This window comes from Punctularia strigosozonata (genome assembly GCF_000264995.1).
Source record: "Punctularia strigosozonata HHB-11173 SS5 unplaced genomic scaffold PUNSTscaffold_21, whole genome shotgun sequence".
In the NCBI taxonomy this organism is placed as follows: Eukaryota; Fungi; Basidiomycota; class Agaricomycetes; order Corticiales; family Punctulariaceae; genus Punctularia; species Punctularia strigosozonata.
Genome location: NW_006767453.1, coordinates 157,483 through 179,538, shown reverse-complemented (window position 1 = coordinate 179,538; position 22,056 = coordinate 157,483). Strand labels below are relative to the sequence as shown.

Here is a 22,056-nt window from a genome sequence, read left to right as displayed (position 1 = left end):
TCTGTTCGATGTGTCTCGAGAGGTGTTGGATATGGGGTGGATTTGGGGCGGGCTCCATGGGCGGAGCATCTGGAGAGCTTGAATAGGCCTGTGAAGCGAGGGTTCGAAGCAAGATCTTGGTGTGTCTCGAGATGTTCACGAATCCTTGGGATGATTGCCCAGACAGGGCCCTTGTCGTTGATGTGCAGTGCCTGCACCAGCCCGACGACGTCCTCTCTGGTTCTGTAGGCACTCAGTGGCTGGTCGAAAACTGTAACGGAGTACTCCGTAGCTTAGCCGTAGAGTAAACTTAGAATGGTCGCGGCTCCGCCGCGACTGAGAAATCACAATGTTGACGCGCCCGTTGGGCGCCATATGGTCAAACCTTGCGTGCTTACCTCTACTCCCCGGGCGCCTGATATCTGAGATATGATTATCTCTGATATCTATGGCGTCTCGACTATAAAGACTCGATTGCACGCCTGTATCTACATTCATTCTTGCTATACTACCGGATCCTGCTCTGTTGCCTGCGAGGCGCGTCGTGACACCGCCACCGCCCGCCTCGCCCCCCTTACGCCTAACTTACAAAAACCCTCGATGACGCAGCCTGTACAATACGAGCCTCACGCTCGGCGGCTTCAACAGCTTTTGCATGCTCCTTCTCGCGTGCCTTCCTCTCCTTCTCGGCAGCAACACGTTCTTCCTCCTCAAAATGAGCCTTAAGCTCTTGGGCAACAACAATCCGGCCCTTGCTTTCATACAGATCATCTGTTTTGCTTTGATGCTGTCGTCCAAGTTGGGTACCGTTCGCTTTGCTACACCGTTGGTTACGGTCTGCACCCATCGACAGAGCAATAATAACACGGGAACGATCAAAGACGTGTCTACCTTTGCATTTGTGCCCAACGCGTCGCGACGCTCGCGACGCGTTGAGTATTAAAACTCCGCCCGGCTGTCATCCGGCATTGTCGGCACCTCATCACGCAGCGTTACTTGGACAGTGTCGTCCACCACACTCTCGAGCAATGTAACTCAGGATATTATTCCTGGGATGTCACTGAGAGTACACTACATGAACACAGTCAGAGTATGGGGCCAAAAAACGCAGCGGAGCACGACATATAGCAGGGTGGCCGATTCGACGATGTGGCCGAAGTGATGATCTCATATAGTATAGGTAGAATGCACCTCACAATTTTTATCTCCAGATAGACCCAATCAATGCGCCAAGCCGAGAACCAGTCGTCATCCTCTTCCATACAATCCGGGCACGGATGACGGCTTTCAAAATGGCAGGCGCACGAGAAAACGCGTCAAGCAGTGAGTCTTCGAGGCGAGTCCGAGTTCGACAGTGGAGATCGTATCCATCGAAGCTTCAATTTTTGCGCATCCGCTTCTTCCATTTGTCAAGCTTGCTGCCTCTGATAGCGGAGAGCCAATTGTTCGGGAAGACAAAACCCAGTTGCCCTGAGATCGTAGAATGGAGATACCGCACACTGCTGCATTATGTTAGTGCTAGTAATGTACACATGCTCCTGCTGCAGGCTCAGAACTACAATGTCTCGAGCTGTCTGCCGCCACGGTCAGTGCGGGTGGTCGTCGGCCATTAATCTTCGTTGGATAACAAGCTGATTAACGGGTATGGATACCAGATGACGGTAAGGTTTGTCTTCGATTCTCGATGATAAGAACACGTTGCAAAGCATTCTCTGTATATCTCGCACACAGTGCAATCCGCATCCCTTCTAGGTAAACCTTGTACCTGCATTACCTGAGCCCCTGAGCTAGGGATGTAGAACACGAGGCCGTTTTTTCCCGTATGTATAGGTATGTATAGAAGGATCGTGTCAAACGAGGATTCGTACCATCCCCCGAGACCTCTCCACATCATGTCCGACGTGACTGACGCCGGTCCTCCCTTCAACAAAGCCACGGCGGACCTGATCATTCGTTCCACAGACAAGGTCGACTTCCGGGTACACCAATGTCTGCTCGCGGAAGTTTAGCTCTTCTTCTAGTCGATGTTTTCTTGCCTCAAGCGCCATCTTCCGCGTCCGAAGAGAGGGACGACCAGTCTTCAACAAAAAAGAAGGAGCTTAGGGACGGACTCCCGATCATCCCCATGAGCGAGAACGCAAAGACCGTAGAACTCTTGCTCCGGCTCTGTTATCCGCACAGAACCCCCGCGCCGGACAATCTGACGGAGGTGATGGACGTCCTGTCAGCGGCGATCAAGTATGAGATGGATATCGTCAATGGCCCGCTGAAGGACATGCTCCTGGAGAATGCCCGACGAGCCCCAGTTCGGGTCTACGGCTTCGCTGTACGCCACGATTTGGAGGCCGTGGCGCGCCACTCAGCGAGGGCGTCACTCCGATACCCACTGCTCAAGGTCGTCACCGAGGATGTGCCTGAGCTCTGCGCTATTCCATCTCACCACTATCAACTCCTCATGCAGTACGGTTTAGAGTGCCGTCAGCAGTTCTCCGCGATTTCTTCGGACCTGGGATGGGTTCCCATGGGCACACCCTCTGAACGGTCAGATGTCGATTCCCCAACCATTCATTGGGACGCTGCAAGAAGCCCGCCTTGGATCGGCTGTTTTGTCTGCAAGGAGCACAATCATTCCATGACATATGGTCCGCAACATATTCCCGTTACGGTGATGCAATGGTGGATGGATTTTATGGAGAGGGCGCAGAGGGTACTGTCAGAGACACCTTGCGGAGAGGCAATCCGCGCGCCGGATTTGCTAGAACCGTGCTTTATTCAGCGCAACTGTCAGACGTGCTGCTCGTACCAAGGAATTCAGGCCATGAAGGCGTTCGTGAATTGGCTGGCGTCTGACGTGGACCAAATAATCACGAGGAAAGACTCATATTGGAGCTATATTGTACCGCTGCTCACCAGGCCTCCCGTGGTAGAGATTGTCCAGAATGAAGTTCTGCTGAATTAAAGATGCTGAAGCATATTCTCCATGGTTGACTATTGAGATTATGCAGCGTAAACTCGTGAGGATGTACGATCAGTTTCCCGCATTATCCGAGAACTTGTCGAAGTTGGTAGAGAGCATTCTTCGCGTAGTACAGTAACGTTTGGGTCATATCAATAGTTGTTGAACGTTGAAGGTTAAGTCGAAGCGAGCTGCCGCCTCGAGGCCGCGCCTCGCCGGCGCCGCGAGGCGCGGGCTTGGGCTTGCTCGTCCACCTAGGTTTGTCTTCCCCCTCGCAAGCGCTTGGTCAATCCTGTCGGTTCCTTAGTGCTGGTGGCTACAGAAACAACAACATGTTGTACTTCCCGAAACATATTCCGACAATAGACCTAAACCTCCTAGCCAGAAACCTCCTCCCGAAAAGGGAAAGGTACTCACAACTGCTCATGAGGTCTTGTTCTGTTTTCACCACTCCCACTTTCGTGGCACAAGCGTCGGACTTCGGGCTCTGGCCCTCAGTTAATGCTCCTGTTGAAGTGACACCCCATTACATGAGGAAGAAGAGCCTCCCGGTTGGTAGTCGAAGCCATGTCGCGGGCCGTTAGCTTAGATCGTTGACATTGGATGAGGCAAGCGATCGCTCGAGGCGTTTCATTGATAGCTGCCCGAAGGTTCGTAGTCTTTCTCCGGCTGCGTCTGTCTGGGCCCGTGTGTTAATATCGGAACTTGGACCAGAGAACCTCCTGTTTTTGGTCAATCGTCGACCACGACACAAGGCCGGCGAGATAATATTCGGCGGGCGAACAACGACCCTGAGCAGGACACCCTCGTACTCCTCCGGATCTCCCTCTTGCTGAACAGTGACTTGTACGACGGCCGTACATGAATTCGCTTGCTGGCAAGGACGCATCATGCCACGCAGTTAGCGTTCCACGGTCGCTGAAGGTTCGACGTGCACCTTGCACTCAGCGGGAAATGCGCAGATAAGTGCCTTCATAAGGGGCCTCCTCGGTTTTCCAAAGGCTATCCGCGTTGGTGGCGTCGTACTTCCTCACCAGGTACTCTGTCTCTTATAAAGACGGGGCTGCATGGAAGGTCCACAGTGGTTCGTCCTTTGACCTCTACCTCCGTCGAAGTCGGGCCCAAGGTTGCCTAAGGTATTGCCCATGTGCGCTCTCATCGAGGGGCGGGGGCGTTGCCTGATTTGAGTCGGCGGCGGTATCGTCTTCGATGACAATGAACTGGATTACACCTGTGTAATCGTTAAACGCTCCTGATGTGCGGACATCACCGCTGCCCTCCAGTTGGCGCCCCCCGAAGATTTCGCTGAAACTTAAACTGCAACAAATCTCGTAACCGCGCCGTTCCCGAAGAATCATCCGCGCTCTCTCACCCACACCGACATGTTCCAACCCGCATACGTGGGGCGATTTACATCCAACGACAACGAGGGTGCAGCTTTCGACGGAGCTTCGGATAGCGACGAACCGTTTCACACTCCACTGAACATACCACAATGGGATCGTAACGTCGCGTTCCCATTTGGCTACAGGCTTCCTCCCAGCAATTTCACGCTGGGATATGGGTATGGTTCCTCTGAACCAAAGCGAGCGCTCATGAGAGCGAGATTCGACACGGACGAAGCAGCGCCAGTGGTGGAAGGTTGGGAGCGCAACGCAGGCTCTACCCCGCGGTCTGTCGTCGAGCTTACCGCCCCAGTTGCCACTGACAGACTGCGACAGCACCTATGTTCCGCCCAGCCGTGCCAGACACGAGCACTGTCCCAGTGAACTTCCGTTCACAGAAGCGTACCCCCTGGAGCAGCTTGGAACCTTTTCGCAGTTTGGCTACAGCCATGCCCGGGGAAGGGCTGTAGGAGAAGTTACTAGCTCTGGCGTTCCGGCCCACGAATTGGCAGTGCCGTTCCTCAATAGCAATCCGTCACCGCTCAACCAGTACCCCGGCTCATCGAGTGAAGTTGGTGAGAGGTGAGGTGTCTTCGCTATACCATGAGTGGCAAGCTTCGCTAACCTCGGTACGTCCTGCTTAGCGCGTGGGATGGTTATTCACCCTCATACATTTCTGTCGCTCAACCGCACCAAGCCAGCGATTATGGATCTAGGATTGGTACATACAGCATCGCCGATACCCCGGTGAATGGCATGAATGGGTTTGCTGACTACCCATGGCGTCTCATCTCGCTTTCTCCTCCCGAAACAACGTCGGATTATGCTGCGGATATCGTGACCTTGACTGAAATGGACCAGCCGCAGGCTGTTGACCAAGCTGCTGCTGCTGATACGGGTCTCTTATCGTATGCCATTTCCTGGAAACCTTGTTGATCTTGCTCATCGCCCGATGACAGATCACGCCACCTCGACGAACAGCCCGTGCAGCTGGACAACGGGAAATACGGCTGCCCAACTCGTTCCTGTCAGCGGCAGTACAAGAATAAACGAGACTGTTCGAGGCATTTTCAAGACAAGCACGCTGGTCGACCTCGCCTCCAATGCGATTACTGCTTCAAATCCTTTCTACCCACTCGGACAGATCAACTCAAAAAACATGGTATGCTCATGCTGCATCCAGCTTGGACACCCAATGACGTAAAATTTATGTCTCCTCAGTCGAAGAATTACATCCCGGGCTTTCCCACTAAAACCATAGCGGATGGCGGTAGAGAAAGGAAGGCGTAGCGTGAGGAATCTGCATCGTGATAATATGGCGCTCAAGTACGCGAGTCCAGAGCTCGTTCTCAACGAATGCTTGGGTGACGGGCCAAACACCTCATCGATGGAAAGTGATGCTGTGAAAGTACATAATCTTATTCCGTTTCCTTTCCTACGTACTCCGTTAATCGCGAGGCTGTCACTTGTTATGTATCCCTTGATTATGATCAGCATTGATCTGGCACTATCGATTCAGCAGGGTTCAGTACTAGAGCGGTACATCGCGGAGGGCCCGTGGCATCATCCTCTCATGCATGGACTACCTCCGGACAGCTAGGAGTCATCGGGGCTTCTAGATGCTTTTTCCTCTATCCACTCACGAACATCCTCTGGCCATTCCAACTCCACCACACCCCTCTGCTCTTCATTTCTCCTCCGTATCGCATCCCGAATATTGACAAGGAGGTCGGAATAGCACCAGTCATCCTCTTCCCATCCTCTCAGGGATATCTTTCGCAACCGAGTCATTCTTTCCCAATTCGGAGACCGTATCCAGCGCGAGAGGTCCTTGAGTCTCCAGGGCGGATCTATCGATAAATCACGAACGCCGCGCGGCAGCGCGCTCTCAAGCAGCTCCGTTTGGCGTTCGTCGTCCATTTCGTGCCCGTCGAAGTCTAGGGATGATAAGATTGGGCAGCACTTGAGCACATCACAGAGGTCGCCTTTATACCGCTTGATCGACAGGTGTTTCACTGACAGATCGGTTACTCGGCATCAGTGAGAATAAATGTAGCAATTACCACCGCGACGTACGTTGCGGTCCGATTACACTAAAGGCATGCATCACCACGTCTTGCGGAACCCCGGTGACCGAAGTCATCCCCAGTGTATGTAGAGTCCTTTGGGAGCTCAGGACAAGTCTTGCAAAAGGATGCTAAGGCGCATGCGTATTAGCTGGGTTATTTGAGCATGTATATGGGGAAGGTAACTTGCGAAATCGAGCGGCCACTTCTGCATATCATCTGACCATTGTTCCATTGTAACTCGCCCTTCGCGCTCCGCGTTCTTCTTCCAGTTCTCCCGCAATAACCGACGAGTGTCTTCGTCTACTTGAAGAGTGAATGGTGCCGGTTCAAATGACACATTCGTCAAGTACAGTGTTTTCAATCCCCTCGGCAACCATGACGAGCTCGGAGAGTCCTTCAGGATGAGCTGTGGTTCAAACCAGATGTACCTCGAGACGGGCCCGATAGCCTCTCGTTCTGAATCCGTGGGACACTTCCCGAAGCCCAGATCCTCAGGCATGATCCAGGGATTCTCACCTACCTTCAGGTTGGCGAGTACGAGTTCCGACAGGCGCGTCATATTCGCCACCGCCCGCGGGAATGTTAGGGCGCCGGCGAACCGATGCAGATCTTCACCGCCATTGCAGGCAAAGAACTCGATTTCAGGAAGCCTTCTCAACATGCGCACGCACTTTCAAGAGTGGTTAGTCACGCAAAAGAGTAGATGAACGGAGAATTGCGTCGTACCTTGAACAAGGTATGCTTATCTACAAAATCAAGGATCGCTAGCCACTTCAGGCGTGGCATCATTTGCAGCAAGAATCGGATGTCGAGCGGGCCGACCCCGATAGGCCCATTGCCATCCGGCCGCACCATCAGCCGCTTGACAGCATTGCGGAGGTATGCCCTATCGGTAGAGTAGGGGACGATATCGGCCGTAAGTTGGACGTTCGGGATCGAGAGCTGGTAGGATAGTTCAATCGTCACAATTTCGCATCTCGCCTCGGCGATGAAGGGGAAACGCACCAGTTTGCGTGCCCTCTCATCCACATCGGTTGGAGGCGGAGCGAAGACGTAGCAATGTGAGCCATTGAGCGTCCAGTACAAGTTTTCCTGGTGCACAGTTCAAAACAGCGATGATAGATACATCCGCATGAATACTCACCACTTGCTCTTGGTCCCGCACGGTTATCTTTCTGAAAACCAGGGGTTGGAACACAAGCTTGAAGAGCTTACATGTCTCGCTCATTGCACGTATATCCTTCACCTCGGCTTTGTCTTCCGCTTCGAAGGGATCCTTGTTCATCAGCTGTGATGATATCTCATCGAGTACCTCGAAGGGAAGCGTCGTAATGTTTGCAGATGGTCTGAACGCCGTTGATGCGCCTGTCTCATCCCCTATGGATAGCGCTTCAGGTCCAGGCTGCATTCCGTTAAGCAGCTGGGGCATGTAGATTTCGTCGCCGCGGTTTAGTGTACTCTGAGACGAGCTATATCCTGCAAGTATGCGCTGCAGAAAATGTGGCGTTTCCGAAGTGTGGCGTCCCGGATGCTTTGTCTTCACGGTCCGATATCGAGCGTTGGGCGCGGTGTTTGAGTACTTGAGAACTCCTTCGCAGTCAGGGACACAGCGCCACACAGCGACGCGGCGAGTGTTCGTGAGCGTGAGCGTCAAGTACGGACTGTAGGGTGGTGGCCGCGAGACGCGTGTTTTGACGCGTCGTCCACGTGCACGTGCACGTGCACGTGCATGGAGCACTTGTCCGAGTGAACCGAGCTCTGTCTTCGACGGCGACAGGCTTGAAAAACGTGCTCGTATTACGACGACACTACAGTTACAGCAAATATGTCCAGACCTGGTAGATTTACTTACGATTCTACTGGAGCATCCGTGTTCATAGCGCCTTCATGAAACCCTTGAAGTAGAGGCTCAAACGCTCGACCTCGTCCAGCGCAGAGACGAATCCAACGTAGCCGTCCGGACGCACGACGACGATAGCTCCGGACGACGTGATTCCGTACGTTTCGTAACCGTTTCCGCCAATCTTTCCCGTAAGATCGGTGTCGTCGAGGAGCACCCTGTCTTTTGCGTCAGCGGCCTGTACGGGATGGGGGGTAGAACGGAAGCCAGCCGACGCACTTGGACCAATGCGATCTCAGCATCGGCGGGACCTGGGTATACTCCACCTCCTCCTTCTTTCCCTGCACGATGGAGAGGATGTCGAAAACGTCTTGCACGCTCTTGTCGCGGGGGGTCAGCTCGCTCAGAGCGGGCTCTAGCCTTTCCGCGAGCGTCCGGGCCGGCCCGAGGTCGTGGCCGGTGAAGACGAGAATCTTGAAGCGCACGTCAGCGGGCAAGAGATCCTGGAGCTCGTACGGGCGCGCGTCGGCGGCGCGCACGAACTGCTGCGGGAGCACGCGCTCGCCGATCGTGAGGTTGCGGGCGAGCTCCTGGCGCGCGTTGTCGACGATGGCGGAGGGCTCGTAGTGCACTCTGATGCCGCTGGAAAAGCCGCTGAACGTCTGGAAAGCGCTGCGAAAACACGCTTCTGTTGGCGGACAGCTAAGAAACCCGAGAGGAGTGCGGCTTACGTGTGGAACTCGGCGTGCGAGACACCGGTTGCCCGCTGCTCGGACTGCGGTTTCTCGGAGAACAATTTGGAGAACTTCTTATCAAACGCGATGAGATCCTGGGCGTACTTCCTTCTCTCGAACTCATACTGAGATGACGACAGTTAGCGCGAGATACCCCGAACATCACGCGGTGACATACGGTCTTGAGCAGAGAAATATCGGCCCAACCACGGAGGACCTGGACGATCTTCCACCCTGAGAGCAAGTACGGGTGAGGTCGCGCCCAGCACCCGGAAAAGGCGCAACTTACCCAGATTATGGGTGTCGTTCATGGATGCATTCATGCCTTGACCTGCTTTCGGCGAGTGCGTGTGGCACGCGTCGCCGGCGATGAACACGCGGTCCGCAACCGAGAATTTGGAGGCAACACGTTGTCCGACTGCGAACGGACATCAGCGAAAGGCGATCCCGATATGATCGGAGAAGACTTACTCTGGTAAAGGGTCCACCAGTCGACAGGCGATTGCGTGGATATCCTATACGGGTAGAAAGACTTCTTCGCGACCTGGAGGACGTGAACGCATGAAGGGCCCGCACTATTTCTCAACATACCTCCAAGAGGCGCTCGGGCCCGAAGCCGTCCTTCTTCAACCTGCCGGTAGAGGGGTCGATGACGTCCTTGTTATCGAGCTGAATGTACAGGCGGACGACATCACCCTCGCGGGGAATGATCATGCATGAGCCATTCTCTGAGTGGATAGCGGTCTTGTTTCGAATGTCCGGGAAATCGGTGTCGGGAGTGATGTCGACTACACCCCAGACATAGTCTACGCCGCAGTGTGAGCACCTGTCGGGAACTCGCACTAGGAAAATTTTTGATACCCGATTGTTCTCCTTCCATCGCGATGCCCAGTGATTTGCGGACCCACGAGTGCGCGCCTGGGTCTAAAATGGGTATCGGTCGACCCGTGAGGGGTTGAGGGCTCACCGTCGGCGCCGACAACGAACTTGGCGTGGATTACCTCCGTTTCATGTCCCGGCGACGCGTCAAGGTGTGTCACGACGACCTGATAGCGTCATTAACAGGAGAGCTTCGGCTGGCCTGCTAATAGCGTACCTTGACGGGATACGCGTGAGGATTCTTGAGTGCGGATTCTTCTCCAGATACCTCGATGGATGTCGGTACGGTTGGTCGGTCCACCCTTAGACCGTGACCTTCCATCGAGTCCAAGAACAGTCTTTCTATGTGACCCTGATGCAATGTCGCCTCAAAGGGAAAGCGCGCGGTTGGTACGCTAACGTCCGGCGAGCGGCTAGTGCGCTGACAACAGTTCAGGCGCTCAGATTCGAGCGAGATGACGGAAGGAACTACCTCGATCCCTCCGTTCGGACCCGGATTGTAGAACGCCTATGAAAAGATCAGGATTCATTTGCGTGATAATCAAAGCACTGTCGTACAGCCAGATGCAATTGGTTGGCTTGCTTGAGGAACTTGTCCAAGAGGCCGTAACTCTACGATGCCTGAGATCGCGTTCGAATACAATCCGAGTCAACATTGGAGTACCTGTAGAACCTCCATCGTTCGAGGTTGAATGCCATCGGCCTGCCCAGCAGCAACCTTGCCAGGTCTATGAAAGCGTATCGGGATCGACGAAGTTTGGAACCGAAGGTGCGATATACTGACCGCTGGTCGATGATGCGGACATTTACGCCCGCACTGGCGAGACCGTTGGCGCACATGAGACCAGCAGGACCGGCACCGATGATCAGAACGTCGACTTCGCTCTCTCTGATCGTGGAAGTGGGCATGGCTGGCTATCGACAGAGGGGAGAACGGATGACGGTGTGCTCGATTGGTCGGGCCGCTTTTATGTGATCGCGGCTAGTGAGCTCGGGCTGTGGTGGAAGACTTCCTTTCCGGGGCAGAATGGGCAGGGCTGACGACGACGACATGTCCGGTGATCCAGCACGGTCGGTGGAGTCGCGTGCTGTCCCTCTATCTCCGGCTATCTGGGTCGTCGCCCCCTGGGTGAGCGTGAATCCTGGACTGCCCGTTCGAGTTAGTCGTCGCTGGTTCTTGCGAAGGCCGGCCCAGCGACGTTTAGATTCGACGAGCACCGACGGATCAGCCTTTGCGCTGCCATTCCCTTTTTTGGCAACCAGACTCTCTCGTGCTCCCATGCGAACCCAGCTGAGGCTGACTTGTCCTCAATCTCGGCCCAATCGTTCCTCGCGGCCAATTCAATATCACTTCGCTGAACCGCGAGCATGCGACTGGGATGACAAAACACTGGCCCATGTTCTTGCACGGTCTGGATCTGTCGCAGCCGACCCAACGCGCCCCCTGCTCTCGAGCTATAGCATGGCATACCGGTCCCTTTCTGCTTTACCAAGCTACGCTCGGAGGGCGACTTGGGGGCCTTTGGACCAAACCTCAAGCATGATTATGACACCCACGTCAAGCGTCATCGATCCTGATGCGTGAGGATTATCCCGACTGGAGTCAAATCGTTTCCGGATCTTCCTCCGGATTGTGTACCGTCGACACACAAGGTCAGTCACGCGACCTGCTGAATCAATGACCCGCTGACGGCGCTTCTCTGCGTGTAGAGAGTACCTATGGAAGCACGCACGGGGCACACTTATAAGGAAAGAATGACCTGCTCGTGTCATTGTACCCAGGTATGGCATACAATTCTACTCCAACATGGCCGACTAGCTCAGTTGGTTAGAGCGTGGTGCTAATACACTCACTTTCAATTGTGTGGCGCAATTCACCCAATTGAAAATGAGGGTTACGCCAAGGTCGTCGGTTCGACCCCGGCGTTGGCCAATAATTTTATCATGCAAGAACTTAGCTCTGTCAACACATATCCTGTCTCATTTGACTATCGGACGTGGCTCTTCGCCCGACATTCTGCTTCGTCGGCCGACTACCCGATATGCATTCACTCTTCGTTGTGGACACAAAACTAAACTTCAAGGCGAGCGGATGGGAACGTCGTCGCCCGACGTAATTCACCTGCTTTATCGGCACCGCCACGGACAGTACCCCTATTGCACCCCATCATCCCTGCCGTCGGCGAAAGCCAGGCCTCATGCCATGGGTCTCATACTGGTCGCCCGAGGGTCCCGACACGCCAAGCTCTCCAACCACAATGTCCGCGCTCTACACTGACGCGGACACGGCCGCGCTGCAGGCCGTCGCGTCGACAAAACTGCTCTCGTACGGCGCCCCGTTCCTGCCGTTCGTCGTCACGCACGCCCAGGGCGTGTTCGTGTACACGGCCGCGGGGCAGCGCATCCTCGACTGGACCTCCGGCCAGATGTCGTGCCTTCTCGGGCACGGGCACCCCGAGATCGTGGAGACGATCCGCGCGCACGCGCAGAACCTCGACCACCTGTTCAGCGGCATGCTCAGCCCGCCTGTCGTCGGGCTCGCGGAGAGACTGACGAGCGTGTTGCCGGACGGCTTGGATCGCGCGATGTTTTTGAGTACGGGGAGCGAGAGCAACGAGGCGGCGATCAAGCTCGCGAAGGTGTTCACGGGCAAGTGGGAGATCGTGGGTCTTGCTTCCAGTTGGCATGGCATGACTGGCGCGTCGTTGGGCGCGCAGTACCATTCGGGCAGGAAGGGCCATGGTCCCGGTGTCAGTCCAATCTTCGCCTTTTACGCGTGTATTTTATAACTCATGGCTCGTCGCCACAGATGCCTGGAAACTTGGTACTCCCCACTCCCGATGCGTATCGCTCGCCCTTCAGGAGACCCAACGGGTCGTACGACTGGGAAACCGAACTCAACTACGGCTTCGACATGGTCGACCGTGCCTCGGCCGGTTCCCTCGCGGCGGTCATCCTCGAACCGATTCTTTCTTCTGGTGGAATGGTCACCTTGCCCCCTGGGTACTTGCGCGCGCTCAAGACGCACTGTGAGCGCCGGGGCATGCTGCTCATCCTGGACGAGGCGCAGACCGGCATCGGCCGATGCGGCGACATGTTCGCGTTCGAACACGAGGGCGTTGTCCCTGATATCTTGACTCTCAGCAAGACGCTGGGCAACGGCCTTCCTTTGAGCGCGGTAGTGACGAGCCATGCTATTGGGGAGACGTGCCGACAGAGGGGATTCATGTTCTACACCACGCACGTCAACGATCCCTTGTAAGTTCTCGTACGTTACGGTAACCTGCGAGATGCCGTTCTCACCTACATACCGGACAGACCGGCCGCAGTGGGACTCAAGGTCCTCGACATCGTCATCCGCGACAACCTGGTCGAACGCGCGCGGGCCAAAGGCCACATCCTGCACGACGGCCTGCGGCACCTGCAGTCGCGCTACGCATGCATCGGCGACGTCCGCGGGCGCGGGCTCATGGCCGGCGTCGAGATCGTCGCGGACCCGGTCACGAAGGCGCCCGCGCCCGAGCTCGCGAACGCGCTCGCGAACCGCATGATGGAGCTCGGGCTGAGCGCGAATCTGGCGACGATGCCGAGCTTCGGGGGCGTGTTCAGGATCGCGCCGCCCATCACGATTACGCCGGAGGAGCTGGAGATGGGACTGGCGATCATGGAGGAGGCGTTCAAGACGACGGAGGGGACGAGGAGACGGATGATCTGAGAACAGCACCGGGTTGCTGGCGTATCGTCGAGACTGGGGTGGACTGTGATATTATATTGCTACAGATATTGTACGCTCTGTATCTATGTATTGTACTGCTCAGGATGACCCCGATAATCTCTCATCTGTTAATAGTCTGATCCGAGCGTACCCGTTGGCACGAGCTGCAACGCGCGGGAAACACGCTGGCAGGCGAGCACGTGACCGCGTTGAGGGTTCGCGATATTCCCGGCGCACACGTTCCGCAAACGTCAAGCGGTCGACTCTACGATGTCCCGACCGAAAGGCGTTCATTTTGTCGTGAACGACACGATATCCGACATACAGTCGTCTGTTGGTGACATTACCTCCGATTTTGCTCAGGGTTCGCAGGGGTCGCTGCAGTTCATCAACGCTCAGCTGCTCGCGCATGGCTTCATCTACGGAAGCCCGCTTTCTCTGGATGGACTTGGGAGGGAGGACGAGGCGAGAGTCGTCAAATGCTTGCTCGGCATGTTGAGCTGCAGGATTGTGAGTAGCTCCATGTGATAGCATATAGTCGGAGGAGTGGCTGAATGGTGGTATGTGTAGGAAGACATGGCTCGGACGGAGGAGCTCACTACCAAGCTCCGCACTCTCTCGTACGACTACGAACGCTTGACTTCGAAACACAAGGAAGTATCCGATAAAGCCGCCAATGCAGAGCGCGAAGTGAACGTGTTCAAGTCCCGGCTAGCGTCAGCGTCTTTCCCTCTGCAGTTCACCTGCATATATGCTCATATATTGTATTTAGAACAGCAAATCGGTCGCTGCAGCAATCCGAGTTGGCACACAAGCATGCTGACGCCGAACTCTCGCGCACACGCACCGCAATCCAGGCGCTTCGGTCCCAGCACCAGCTCGAGATTAAGAAAAAAGAACGCGAGTGTGAGCGCATGGTGGAGCGCTGGTCCAAGCTGTCCGACACACAACTGAAGATCGGGGTAGGAAACCATATCACTCTGCATTTTATTCTCCGCTCAAACCCGATACTTGCAGAGTCTCCCCGGAACCCTGAACGCCCCAAAGTGCGCAAATTCGCTCGTGGCCGATCCTGCGAAGATCCTGTGCTCGACCGACAGCCTCATGGAGAGCGCCCTGGGAGATGCGGAGGCCGCGCGAAGGGGCCTTGCTCGCGAGAACGAGCATCTTCGCGAGTTGACAATGCAAACTGCCAAGAACGTCCAGGAGATGATATATGCATGCCAGGCCAAGGCGGTGGACGAGGGCAGTTCTCACATGGACGTCGAGCAGGTGCTTCCCAATACATCTGGGTGACCTGGCAACTACTGATCCATCCCATTGTTCTGTTTTTGAAGATATCGCATATTTCGCAAACGGAGCTCTTCCCGTTGACGCCACCAACGCCGGATGCGGCGTCAGCCAAACTGACAGATCTGTTTGTCTCGTTACGGAACGCCATCTCCTCAATCAACTTGTTGGCCTCGTCTTCATCACCTGCGGCTGCGCAAGCAACATCAGAGCGCAAGCCAGCCCCCAACGCCGACCGATCAGAGGCTATCGTGGCGAAGCTGACCGCCGAGCTGGAAGTCACGCGCAAGCAGGCGCAGGAATATGCCGCGCAGACGCAGGCGCTCATCTCCCAGCTAGCCGAAGCGCAATCCGAATCCGACCTTGCCGGTCACCTCCCGCCAGAGCAGGCCGCGCACGAGATGTCGGTGGATTTGATAACGGCCCCAGTGGTGGACGAGGAGAAGATCATGCTGGAGGACAGGGTGAAGGAACTGGAGGAGGAGAGGAGGCGATTTACGGAGAAGGCGGTCAGGTTCGGGAAGGAGAGGGAGGCGCTCAGGCGGGAAAGAGAGGAGCTTGAAGAAGAAAAGAGGAGGTTGCGGGTGGAGAAGATGCTGGACGTTTTACCGCCCACGCCCGGACATAAGGGTGAGGGGGACAAAGACGGTGTGTCGGCGTTGAAGGTAGAGAAGAAAGCGAAGAAGACGGAGAAGCGGGAGCAGGATGTAGGAAAGAGGCCCCAGCGCACGGATCGGATGCCCCAGCCGGGGCCGTCGAGGGTCAAAGACATCGTCGAGGCAGGTCCTGGAGATCTTGCCGCTGTTCCCAAAAAGGAGAAACGCAAGCAAGGGCACGGGTCACCCGCGAAGAAGGTGCGCTCGCCCGTGCGCGTAGGCGCGGGGGGCAAGAAGTCTCGTCATGGCAGGCGGAGTTCTATGGGATTGCTAAACTTACTATCACCAACCAAAGGTACGATATCTCATCCGGTATAACTCGCAAAATCTGAGATCGCTGACCGATTTCCTACAGGCAAAATAGTTCCGCCGTTCGAGACGGAGGTTATACCGCCGCCGTCGTCTAAACCCGCAGGGCCGCTCGTGCCAGGCGCCTTCGTCCTCCCGCCAAAGAGTCCGCAATCGAGTTTGCCGCCAGGACCGTCCGGGATATTCTCAATAGCAGCTCCTTCAAACCCGGCACCGATGGACGTACAGCCGACAGCATCAAAACCGTTCATTGGTCTCGGGTTGCCCGCGTTCGAGTTACCGAAGATGTCTTCGATGATGACAATGCAGGCCGAAGCTGGCCCTCCTAACAATCCGATCGCGCCTGTGCCCTCTCAAGCTCCTCCTACGTTAGCTCCGCCCGCCCAAGCACAACCTCAAATCACCCCCTCGCGAAACCCCGGCGGCTTTCCTATGGCCAAGCCCTTCGCCCCGCACATGATACACGCATACTCGCCCGCAAAACCGAGTCCATTGAGTCGGATCTTGATGCTCGCGGATTCGCCAACCGATGCCATGGGCGGCGGTTTGGACGCGGTGATGGAAACCGATGAGAGCGCGGATGGCGGCGTCGTGGAGGAAAGTCCGACTCCCGCGCCGCCGATGGAGAGCGTGATCGAGGCGAGGCAGAAGGGCGCGGAGAAGGACGCCCGCGGCGGAGGGCTGAAGCAGGTGCAAATGCTGATGAACAAGGTGCTGGACGAGGAGAGCCCGCTGAGGGACAAGAAGACCGAGTGGAATCACGCGCCGTCCAAGGAGAGGGAGAAGGAAAGAGGGATCGATAAGGAAAAACCAGGCCGGAGGCTGACGGCGCAGGAGAAGGGCAAGGGCAAGGCTTCGGCTGCGTCATCGACGACCGGGACTGCGAAGACGTCCGCGCCTGCGACGAACAGCAAGGCCGGGTCCGCAGTCGTTGGTGAGAAGAGGCCAAGGGAGAAGGAGAACGGCGCGGCGAGTAAGAGGGCTAAAGCTGCGGCTCAGGCATCCGCTCAACCTACGCGGTCGAGCTCGAGGATGGCTAGTCGAGCGGGTGCTGCCATCGCCGCAGCGTCCAAGCCCAGTATCGCTGGACGACCGGGGGGCGCCAAGCGTGTGCCCGTCGCGGATTTGCCTCCAGAAAGCTTGCCTACGAAAGGACCGGGTCGGAAGTGACGACGGCGACATGTGCGAGTCGGGTCGCATTATCAAGACCACGTTGCTTTGGAACCCGCGCACCGGATTCACGGCGCAAAAGCCAATCGCCAGGTTGCCTATCCTGAACAGACGCCCGTGAACTCCAGCACGGCCCTGGAGGGCTTGGCGCGGAGGTCGGCGGAACTGCGAGGCTGTCGCGCTCGTATTTTTGGACACCCTGCAGCTTTCGCGCCTTGCAGGTACGGGTATGGCAGGCGCAGAGGACGTGCGGTGATGTCAATCTGCTTCCGGGGATTCCGCGAGCGCCAGAACGGACGGATGGTGTGGGATACGACGTGCCTATCGGACTCGGACTTTCGGCTTCGACGACGCCAGCCGCGGTTCCCCTCCGCCTTCTGGCGGTGTACGAACCATGCATCTGCCTCATGATCAGTGCGGCATGTACTATTTTGTATAAGGACCAGCTTTATCTTTACGGCTTTACGCTGATAGTGGTAGATGAGAGTGATGAGTAAAGAGGTCATTGCAGTTTTTGTGATCGACTGCGCACAGTGCCACCGAAGTAAGGCAAGCTTGGTGGTGTCACCGCCTGCGACCCCACGTTCTCGACGCTAAACTACGACGTTATAACCCAGTGGTCGCGCTCAATATACCCTTTTATCAGCACGATACTTTACAACAGACGAGCAACTCGCCGTAGAGCACCAGAAGCAGAAGCAGAAGCACAGCGCCTCAACCGGCCCTAGTTCACATGCCCGGGGTTTCCGTGTTACCAGCACAGTCCGCACTTTCGCCAACGTTCGGTCGATCATTTCATGGTCAGTGGCAGCTCGCTTCCATCGGACAGACTCTCACTCCACGCCCGCCGTGCTCAGCACCAATGCAAAATGGATCTCTGCGATCCCCGACGCACGAGCAGACCGTGGCGGAGATCAAGGAAAAGGCCCTCCACGACACCTACACTGCCGCGCGCGGCGCATCCGCCATCAGCCTCATCAAGACTGCGAGGGCACTGGTGATTCAAGCGCAAGACTCGGAGAACGACGGGGACTTGAAGGCGGCGTTGAGCAAGTACTACCGGGCGGTAGGATTGGTGAAGATGTTCATGGACAACCCGGAGCTTAAGGCGGAGCATGCGAAGGGCGTCCTGACGATGGAGTTCAAGGAATTCCAACAAGTATGTAGCGTCTCTGGTCATTGAAGGACCGTGCTAACAATACCGCAGTATGGCGGGGGCAGGCTGCAAGAGCGGACGAAGGATGTGGAGAACAGGCTCGTCGAAATGGAGAAAGCTGCTGGCCTGTACGTTTTTGATCCGATATAAATCGGTTCGAACTGACCCCGCTATGCAGTCCCAGGAAGGTCAATGGCGGTGTAGATGGTCCTGTGCAGGAATCAGGAGGTAGCATAGCTGACCGCATGCGTTCATTACAGAACGCAGGAATGACGGTTGATACGACCTCGAAGCGCATCTCTCGTGAACTTCCCAAGGCCCCGACGACGCTGCCGTCGATACCAACGTCGCTCCCGTCATCTCCCCGTCCAAACCGGGTGGGACCCCAGCACCTCTCCATCCAAACGACGACCACACCTCAACCGCCATCTACCCACTCTTCCTCACCATTGCCTCCTTCTTTCAATGTCTCTTCGCCCTCACCTGGTCAACCAGCCGGCCTCATGTCCCCTGTCATATCCGCGTCTACGCCGTTCACCACCGCTGGTACCCAGGCCTTCGTTCCAGCGTCAACGCTTGGACCGCCTTCACCAACGTCTTCAACAACCTCATCACCCCGGACGTCACATTTCAATCTCGACACTTTCCAACAACAGTTCCCTTCCATTGACGAGCTTGACGAGCTACAAGGCTTGCACATACCTCCGGCTGCCACGGGTGGTACAGGGAGCACCGGCTCAAGCACCCATAGTAATCCACGAATCGACGATGTCATAGTACCGAACGGGATCACGCCCAAAGCTTTCCCCGTTTTGCCAACGGATACTGGGACACGCATCTCCAGCACCTCCGGTCTATCCAACATCGAGACATATTCCATCAGTCGCCCATCTTCTCCAGCACGCATGTCTCCCACCTCCCGAGCCTCCCCTTCCGTCCCACGCAAACCCTCCGCTCTTTCTCTGAATTCCTCTCCCGTGCCTGGACGGTCACCCCGACTAACGGGCAGTTCAAACTCGCCCCAACTGCAAAAGCCGGAGCTCCCGCAGACCAATACCACGACCCCGAGGCAGTTATATGAGTATATGTATCATCCTGGCATTCAGGTGTTGTTGTTGGATCTGAGGACGCGAGCGGAGTTCGAGCGAGAGCACATCAAGGGCGAACCGGTGGTGTGTTTGGAGCCGATGGTCTTGCGGAGGGATAAGTAAGTCGAAAGCTTCCTACGCAAGGCTTGGTGCTGATATATCGCTGCGTCCAGTCTTACCGGAGACATGATCGAGGATTCCCTGTCCATCGCCCCACAGAACGAACGCATACCGTTCTCGAATCGTGACAAGTTCGATCTCGTAGTCATGTACGATGACGCCTCGGCCGACTTCGGTCCCTTCAATTCGCCGTTCATGTCGCTTGGCCGCGCCATCTACGAAAATGCGTTCAGGAAGATGCTGAAGAAAATCCCGGTGCTGCTCGAGGGCGGCCTGCAGGCGTGGAAGGCGGAGTTTGGCGAAGGCGAGGTGGTCAAAGGAGACGGAACAATGGCCGATGGGGTCGGGTCCGGGTCGATGAAGGCGCCGGGCGCCTTGCACAGCGCGAGCTCAAGTGGGATCGGGATCGTCAACGGGACGAGCTCGATCTCTGCCTACGGAAGGGAAGAAGCTCAGCAGCCTCCATCACATTCGAGGTCCCCGGCGCAGTCCGACCCGCAGAGTGTGATCCTGGGAAGGGGCAGGGCTCAGACCGATGCCACTACGAGGACACCTCCCACGCCGAAGCACCAGTACCGTCCCTCCGTCGATCAGCAGCCCCTGGCTGGTCCCTCTCGGTGCGCGTGCTTGACCTTGTTTCTTCACTTTGCTAACGAGGTTTTCCATAGCACCGCGATGGACGACGCGAATGGCGTGTTGTCCGCTACTCGCGGTTTGTCGCGCCGACCGGCGCTCTCTCGCCCGCCTTCGGGAACCTTCAGTCCAAAACCGATTTCTGCCGAATATGTGCGTAGTATTTTTCGTCCCTTGACCTTGACGTAACCGGTAACATACCTTGACCATCAGTCATCACCATCTATTATACCAACTCTACCACCTGGAAATTCTGGAATTCAATACCCCGCATTTGCCCGACCGATGTCACCCACCATTTCTGGTTCATCTACTTCCTTCGCTTCATCCTCACGCGAACATTTCGGGTTGGTCTCGCCACCTCCGCAAGCCTCTATTAATCCTTCGCCGCTCTCGAGACGGCGGAGCGACTTCGTCGATCAGTCCCAAGAAGCGTTATCCAGCATGCCGCGACAGCAAATAGACTATCCCGACCTGTCTTCGCATCATGTCTTACGACCGCCTCCTGCCGTCGCGGCATCCACTCTCGAAAGGCAGGATGTGCGTCCAGCGAGGGTGATGCAACCACCACCGGTCGCTTCATTGCCCACCGGACCCAGGGCACCGACGATCCAATCTGATTACCCTGTTCATTATTGGGGCGATTCGCAGATTAGCCCTGCAGGCCTGAAGAACATGGGTAACACGTGCTACATGAACTCGACCATCCAATGCCTGAATGCGACAGTCCCCTTCGCCCGTTTTTTCCTCGGTGAGTTTTCGTGCTGTCGATTCAGGACAATATGGACTGATGAACCTTGACAGATGGGTATTGGCAGCATGCAATCAACATGGTGAACCCGCTCGGGACGAAGGGGGCGGTTACAGCCGGTTTCGCGACGTTGCTCAGAGACATCAATCAAGGCGCCGTGTCGTATCTAACCCCAGTCAAGTTCCGCGTGCGCACATCTTGCGGTCACCAGTGTATTTCCGGGTGCTGATATATTTAATAGGCTGATTTCATCCGCCATGCCAACCAGTTCGATGGCTCGGAGCAGCACGATTGCCAAGAATTCCTGAGCACGCTCCTGGACAGCCTCCATGAGGACATGAACCGCATCTTGCAGAAGCCCACTTATCAACCGACGCCGGAACGGGAGCGCGAGCTTGAAAGGCTGCCTCAACAGATCGCGAGCGAGCAAGAATGGCACATTTACCGCATGCGCAACGATAGCCTGATCGTGGACTTCTTCCAAGGTCAATTCCGGAATCGGCTACAGTGCCTGACGTGCCAGAACACATCGACGACGTACAACACGTTCATGTACCTAACCCTGCCTGTGCCCACCGGCCGGCTTAGCAAGGTCACCCTGCAGCAGTGCCTGGACGCGTTCGTGAAGGAAGAGATCATGGAAAAGTCCGATGCATGGTGCGTATTTATTGTTCCGCGCCGGTGTACGGTCATTCAATCGAATGTTGTAGGAATTGCCCACATTGCAAAGCACTCCGTCGAGCAACCAAGCAGCTATCACTATCCCGCTTGCCGCCCATCCTACTCATCCACCTCAAGCGGTTCTCATCCAAGGGAGCCGCGGCTGACAAGATTGAGACGTTTGTCGACTTCCCGACCAAGGGATTAGATTTGACGAACTACATGCCGCCGCCGTTGCCGCCGGGCGTGGACAATGGGATACCAGGTGCCCAGCAGTTATCCTTGGACGATCCCAGACGTCAAATACCCCCTTACAAGTATGACCTTTACGCCGTCACGAACCACTTCGGCAGCCTCAGTAGCGGGCACTGTGCGTATCATCCGCATTCACGCTACTCCAGTCACAGCTCACGTTCTGAGCAGACACCGCGTTCATATCTTCCCGCAACCAATGGCTTTACTGCGACGACAGCCGGGTCGTACAGGCTGATCCCAAAGAAGTGGTCGTAAGTAATCAGCGACCTTGGTCCTGTGTAGCTGCTTATCAGAATGTCAGGGTAAACCGGCGTACGTCCTATTCTACAAGCGCGTCAAAGCTTAAACTCCAATCGGCTTGTCCATTTACCGCTGCAACGGCCGACTCTGTTTTCATCTGTATTTGTCTGC

General features: G+C 56.0%; 7 protein-coding genes and 1 non-coding gene across 8 annotated transcripts; 6 read left to right on the top strand and 2 right to left on the bottom strand.

Annotated features, from left to right (window-relative positions):
* Window positions 1–1,871: 1,871 nt before the first annotated feature.
* PUNSTDRAFT_77380 (uncharacterized protein) lies at window positions 1,872–2,938 on the top strand (the record flags this gene model as incomplete). Its single annotated transcript, XM_007388848.1, has 3 exons — window positions 1,872–1,946; window positions 2,045–2,520; window positions 2,566–2,938. 3 exons carry the CDS (start codon window positions 1,872–1,874, stop codon window positions 2,936–2,938), a joined length of 924 nt encoding a protein of 307 aa, XP_007388910.1.
* Window positions 2,939–4,317: 1,379 nt separating this feature from the next.
* PUNSTDRAFT_139156 (uncharacterized protein) lies at window positions 4,318–5,573 on the top strand (the record flags this gene model as incomplete). Its single annotated transcript, XM_007388847.1, has 5 exons — window positions 4,318–4,607; window positions 4,657–4,902; window positions 4,965–5,228; window positions 5,280–5,482; window positions 5,542–5,573. 5 exons carry the CDS (start codon window positions 4,318–4,320, stop codon window positions 5,571–5,573), a joined length of 1,035 nt encoding a protein of 344 aa, XP_007388909.1.
* A 919-nt stretch (window positions 5,574–6,492) lies between these two features.
* Window positions 6,493–7,818, bottom strand: PUNSTDRAFT_47864 (uncharacterized protein; the record flags this gene model as incomplete). Its single annotated transcript, XM_007388846.1, has 4 exons — window positions 6,493–7,059; window positions 7,116–7,331; window positions 7,395–7,481; window positions 7,534–7,818. The coding sequence occupies 4 exons, from the start codon at window positions 7,816–7,818 to the stop codon at window positions 6,493–6,495; spliced, it is 1,155 nt and encodes a 384-aa protein (XP_007388908.1).
* Window positions 7,819–8,263: 445 nt separating this feature from the next.
* PUNSTDRAFT_77498 (uncharacterized protein) lies at window positions 8,264–10,751 on the bottom strand (the record flags this gene model as incomplete). Its single annotated transcript, XM_007388845.1, has 14 exons — window positions 8,264–8,447; window positions 8,509–8,901; window positions 8,961–9,088; window positions 9,142–9,197; window positions 9,253–9,381; window positions 9,435–9,507; window positions 9,555–9,769; window positions 9,825–9,881; window positions 9,931–10,009; window positions 10,060–10,263; window positions 10,315–10,350; window positions 10,401–10,454; window positions 10,516–10,570; window positions 10,627–10,751. 14 exons carry the CDS (start codon window positions 10,749–10,751, stop codon window positions 8,264–8,266), a joined length of 1,788 nt encoding a protein of 595 aa, XP_007388907.1.
* A 900-nt stretch (window positions 10,752–11,651) lies between these two features.
* PUNSTDRAFT_t105 lies at window positions 11,652–11,775 on the top strand. Its single transcript has one exon. It is a non-coding gene; the product is annotated as a tRNA-Ile (tRNA).
* A 279-nt stretch (window positions 11,776–12,054) lies between these two features.
* On the top strand, window positions 12,055–13,678 carry PUNSTDRAFT_93594 (dialkylglycine decarboxylase). Its single transcript, XM_007388844.1, has 3 exons — window positions 12,055–12,592; window positions 12,652–13,100; window positions 13,161–13,678. Exons 1-3 carry the CDS (start codon window positions 12,101–12,103, stop codon window positions 13,555–13,557), a joined length of 1,338 nt encoding a protein of 445 aa, XP_007388906.1. The 5' UTR covers window positions 12,055–12,100; the 3' UTR covers window positions 13,558–13,678.
* Window positions 13,679–13,827: 149 nt separating this feature from the next.
* PUNSTDRAFT_146828 (uncharacterized protein) lies at window positions 13,828–17,432 on the top strand (the record flags this gene model as incomplete). The annotated part of the gene is made up of 6 exons (XM_007388843.1): window positions 13,828–14,067; window positions 14,128–14,273; window positions 14,330–14,519; window positions 14,575–14,829; window positions 14,895–15,798; window positions 15,859–17,432. The coding sequence occupies 6 exons, from the start codon at window positions 13,828–13,830 to the stop codon at window positions 16,980–16,982; spliced, it is 2,859 nt and encodes a 952-aa protein (XP_007388905.1). The 3' UTR covers window positions 16,983–17,432.
* Window positions 17,433–17,844: 412 nt separating this feature from the next.
* PUNSTDRAFT_139151 (cysteine proteinase) lies at window positions 17,845–21,991 on the top strand (the record flags this gene model as incomplete). The annotated part of the gene is made up of 12 exons (XM_007388842.1): window positions 17,845–18,141; window positions 18,190–18,266; window positions 18,317–18,338; window positions 18,399–19,345; window positions 19,400–19,963; window positions 20,015–20,132; window positions 20,193–20,730; window positions 20,784–20,917; window positions 20,972–21,387; window positions 21,441–21,760; window positions 21,814–21,896; window positions 21,947–21,991. The coding sequence occupies 12 exons, from the start codon at window positions 17,845–17,847 to the stop codon at window positions 21,989–21,991; spliced, it is 3,561 nt and encodes a 1,186-aa protein (XP_007388904.1).
* Between the last annotated feature and the right edge of the window lie 65 nt (window positions 21,992–22,056).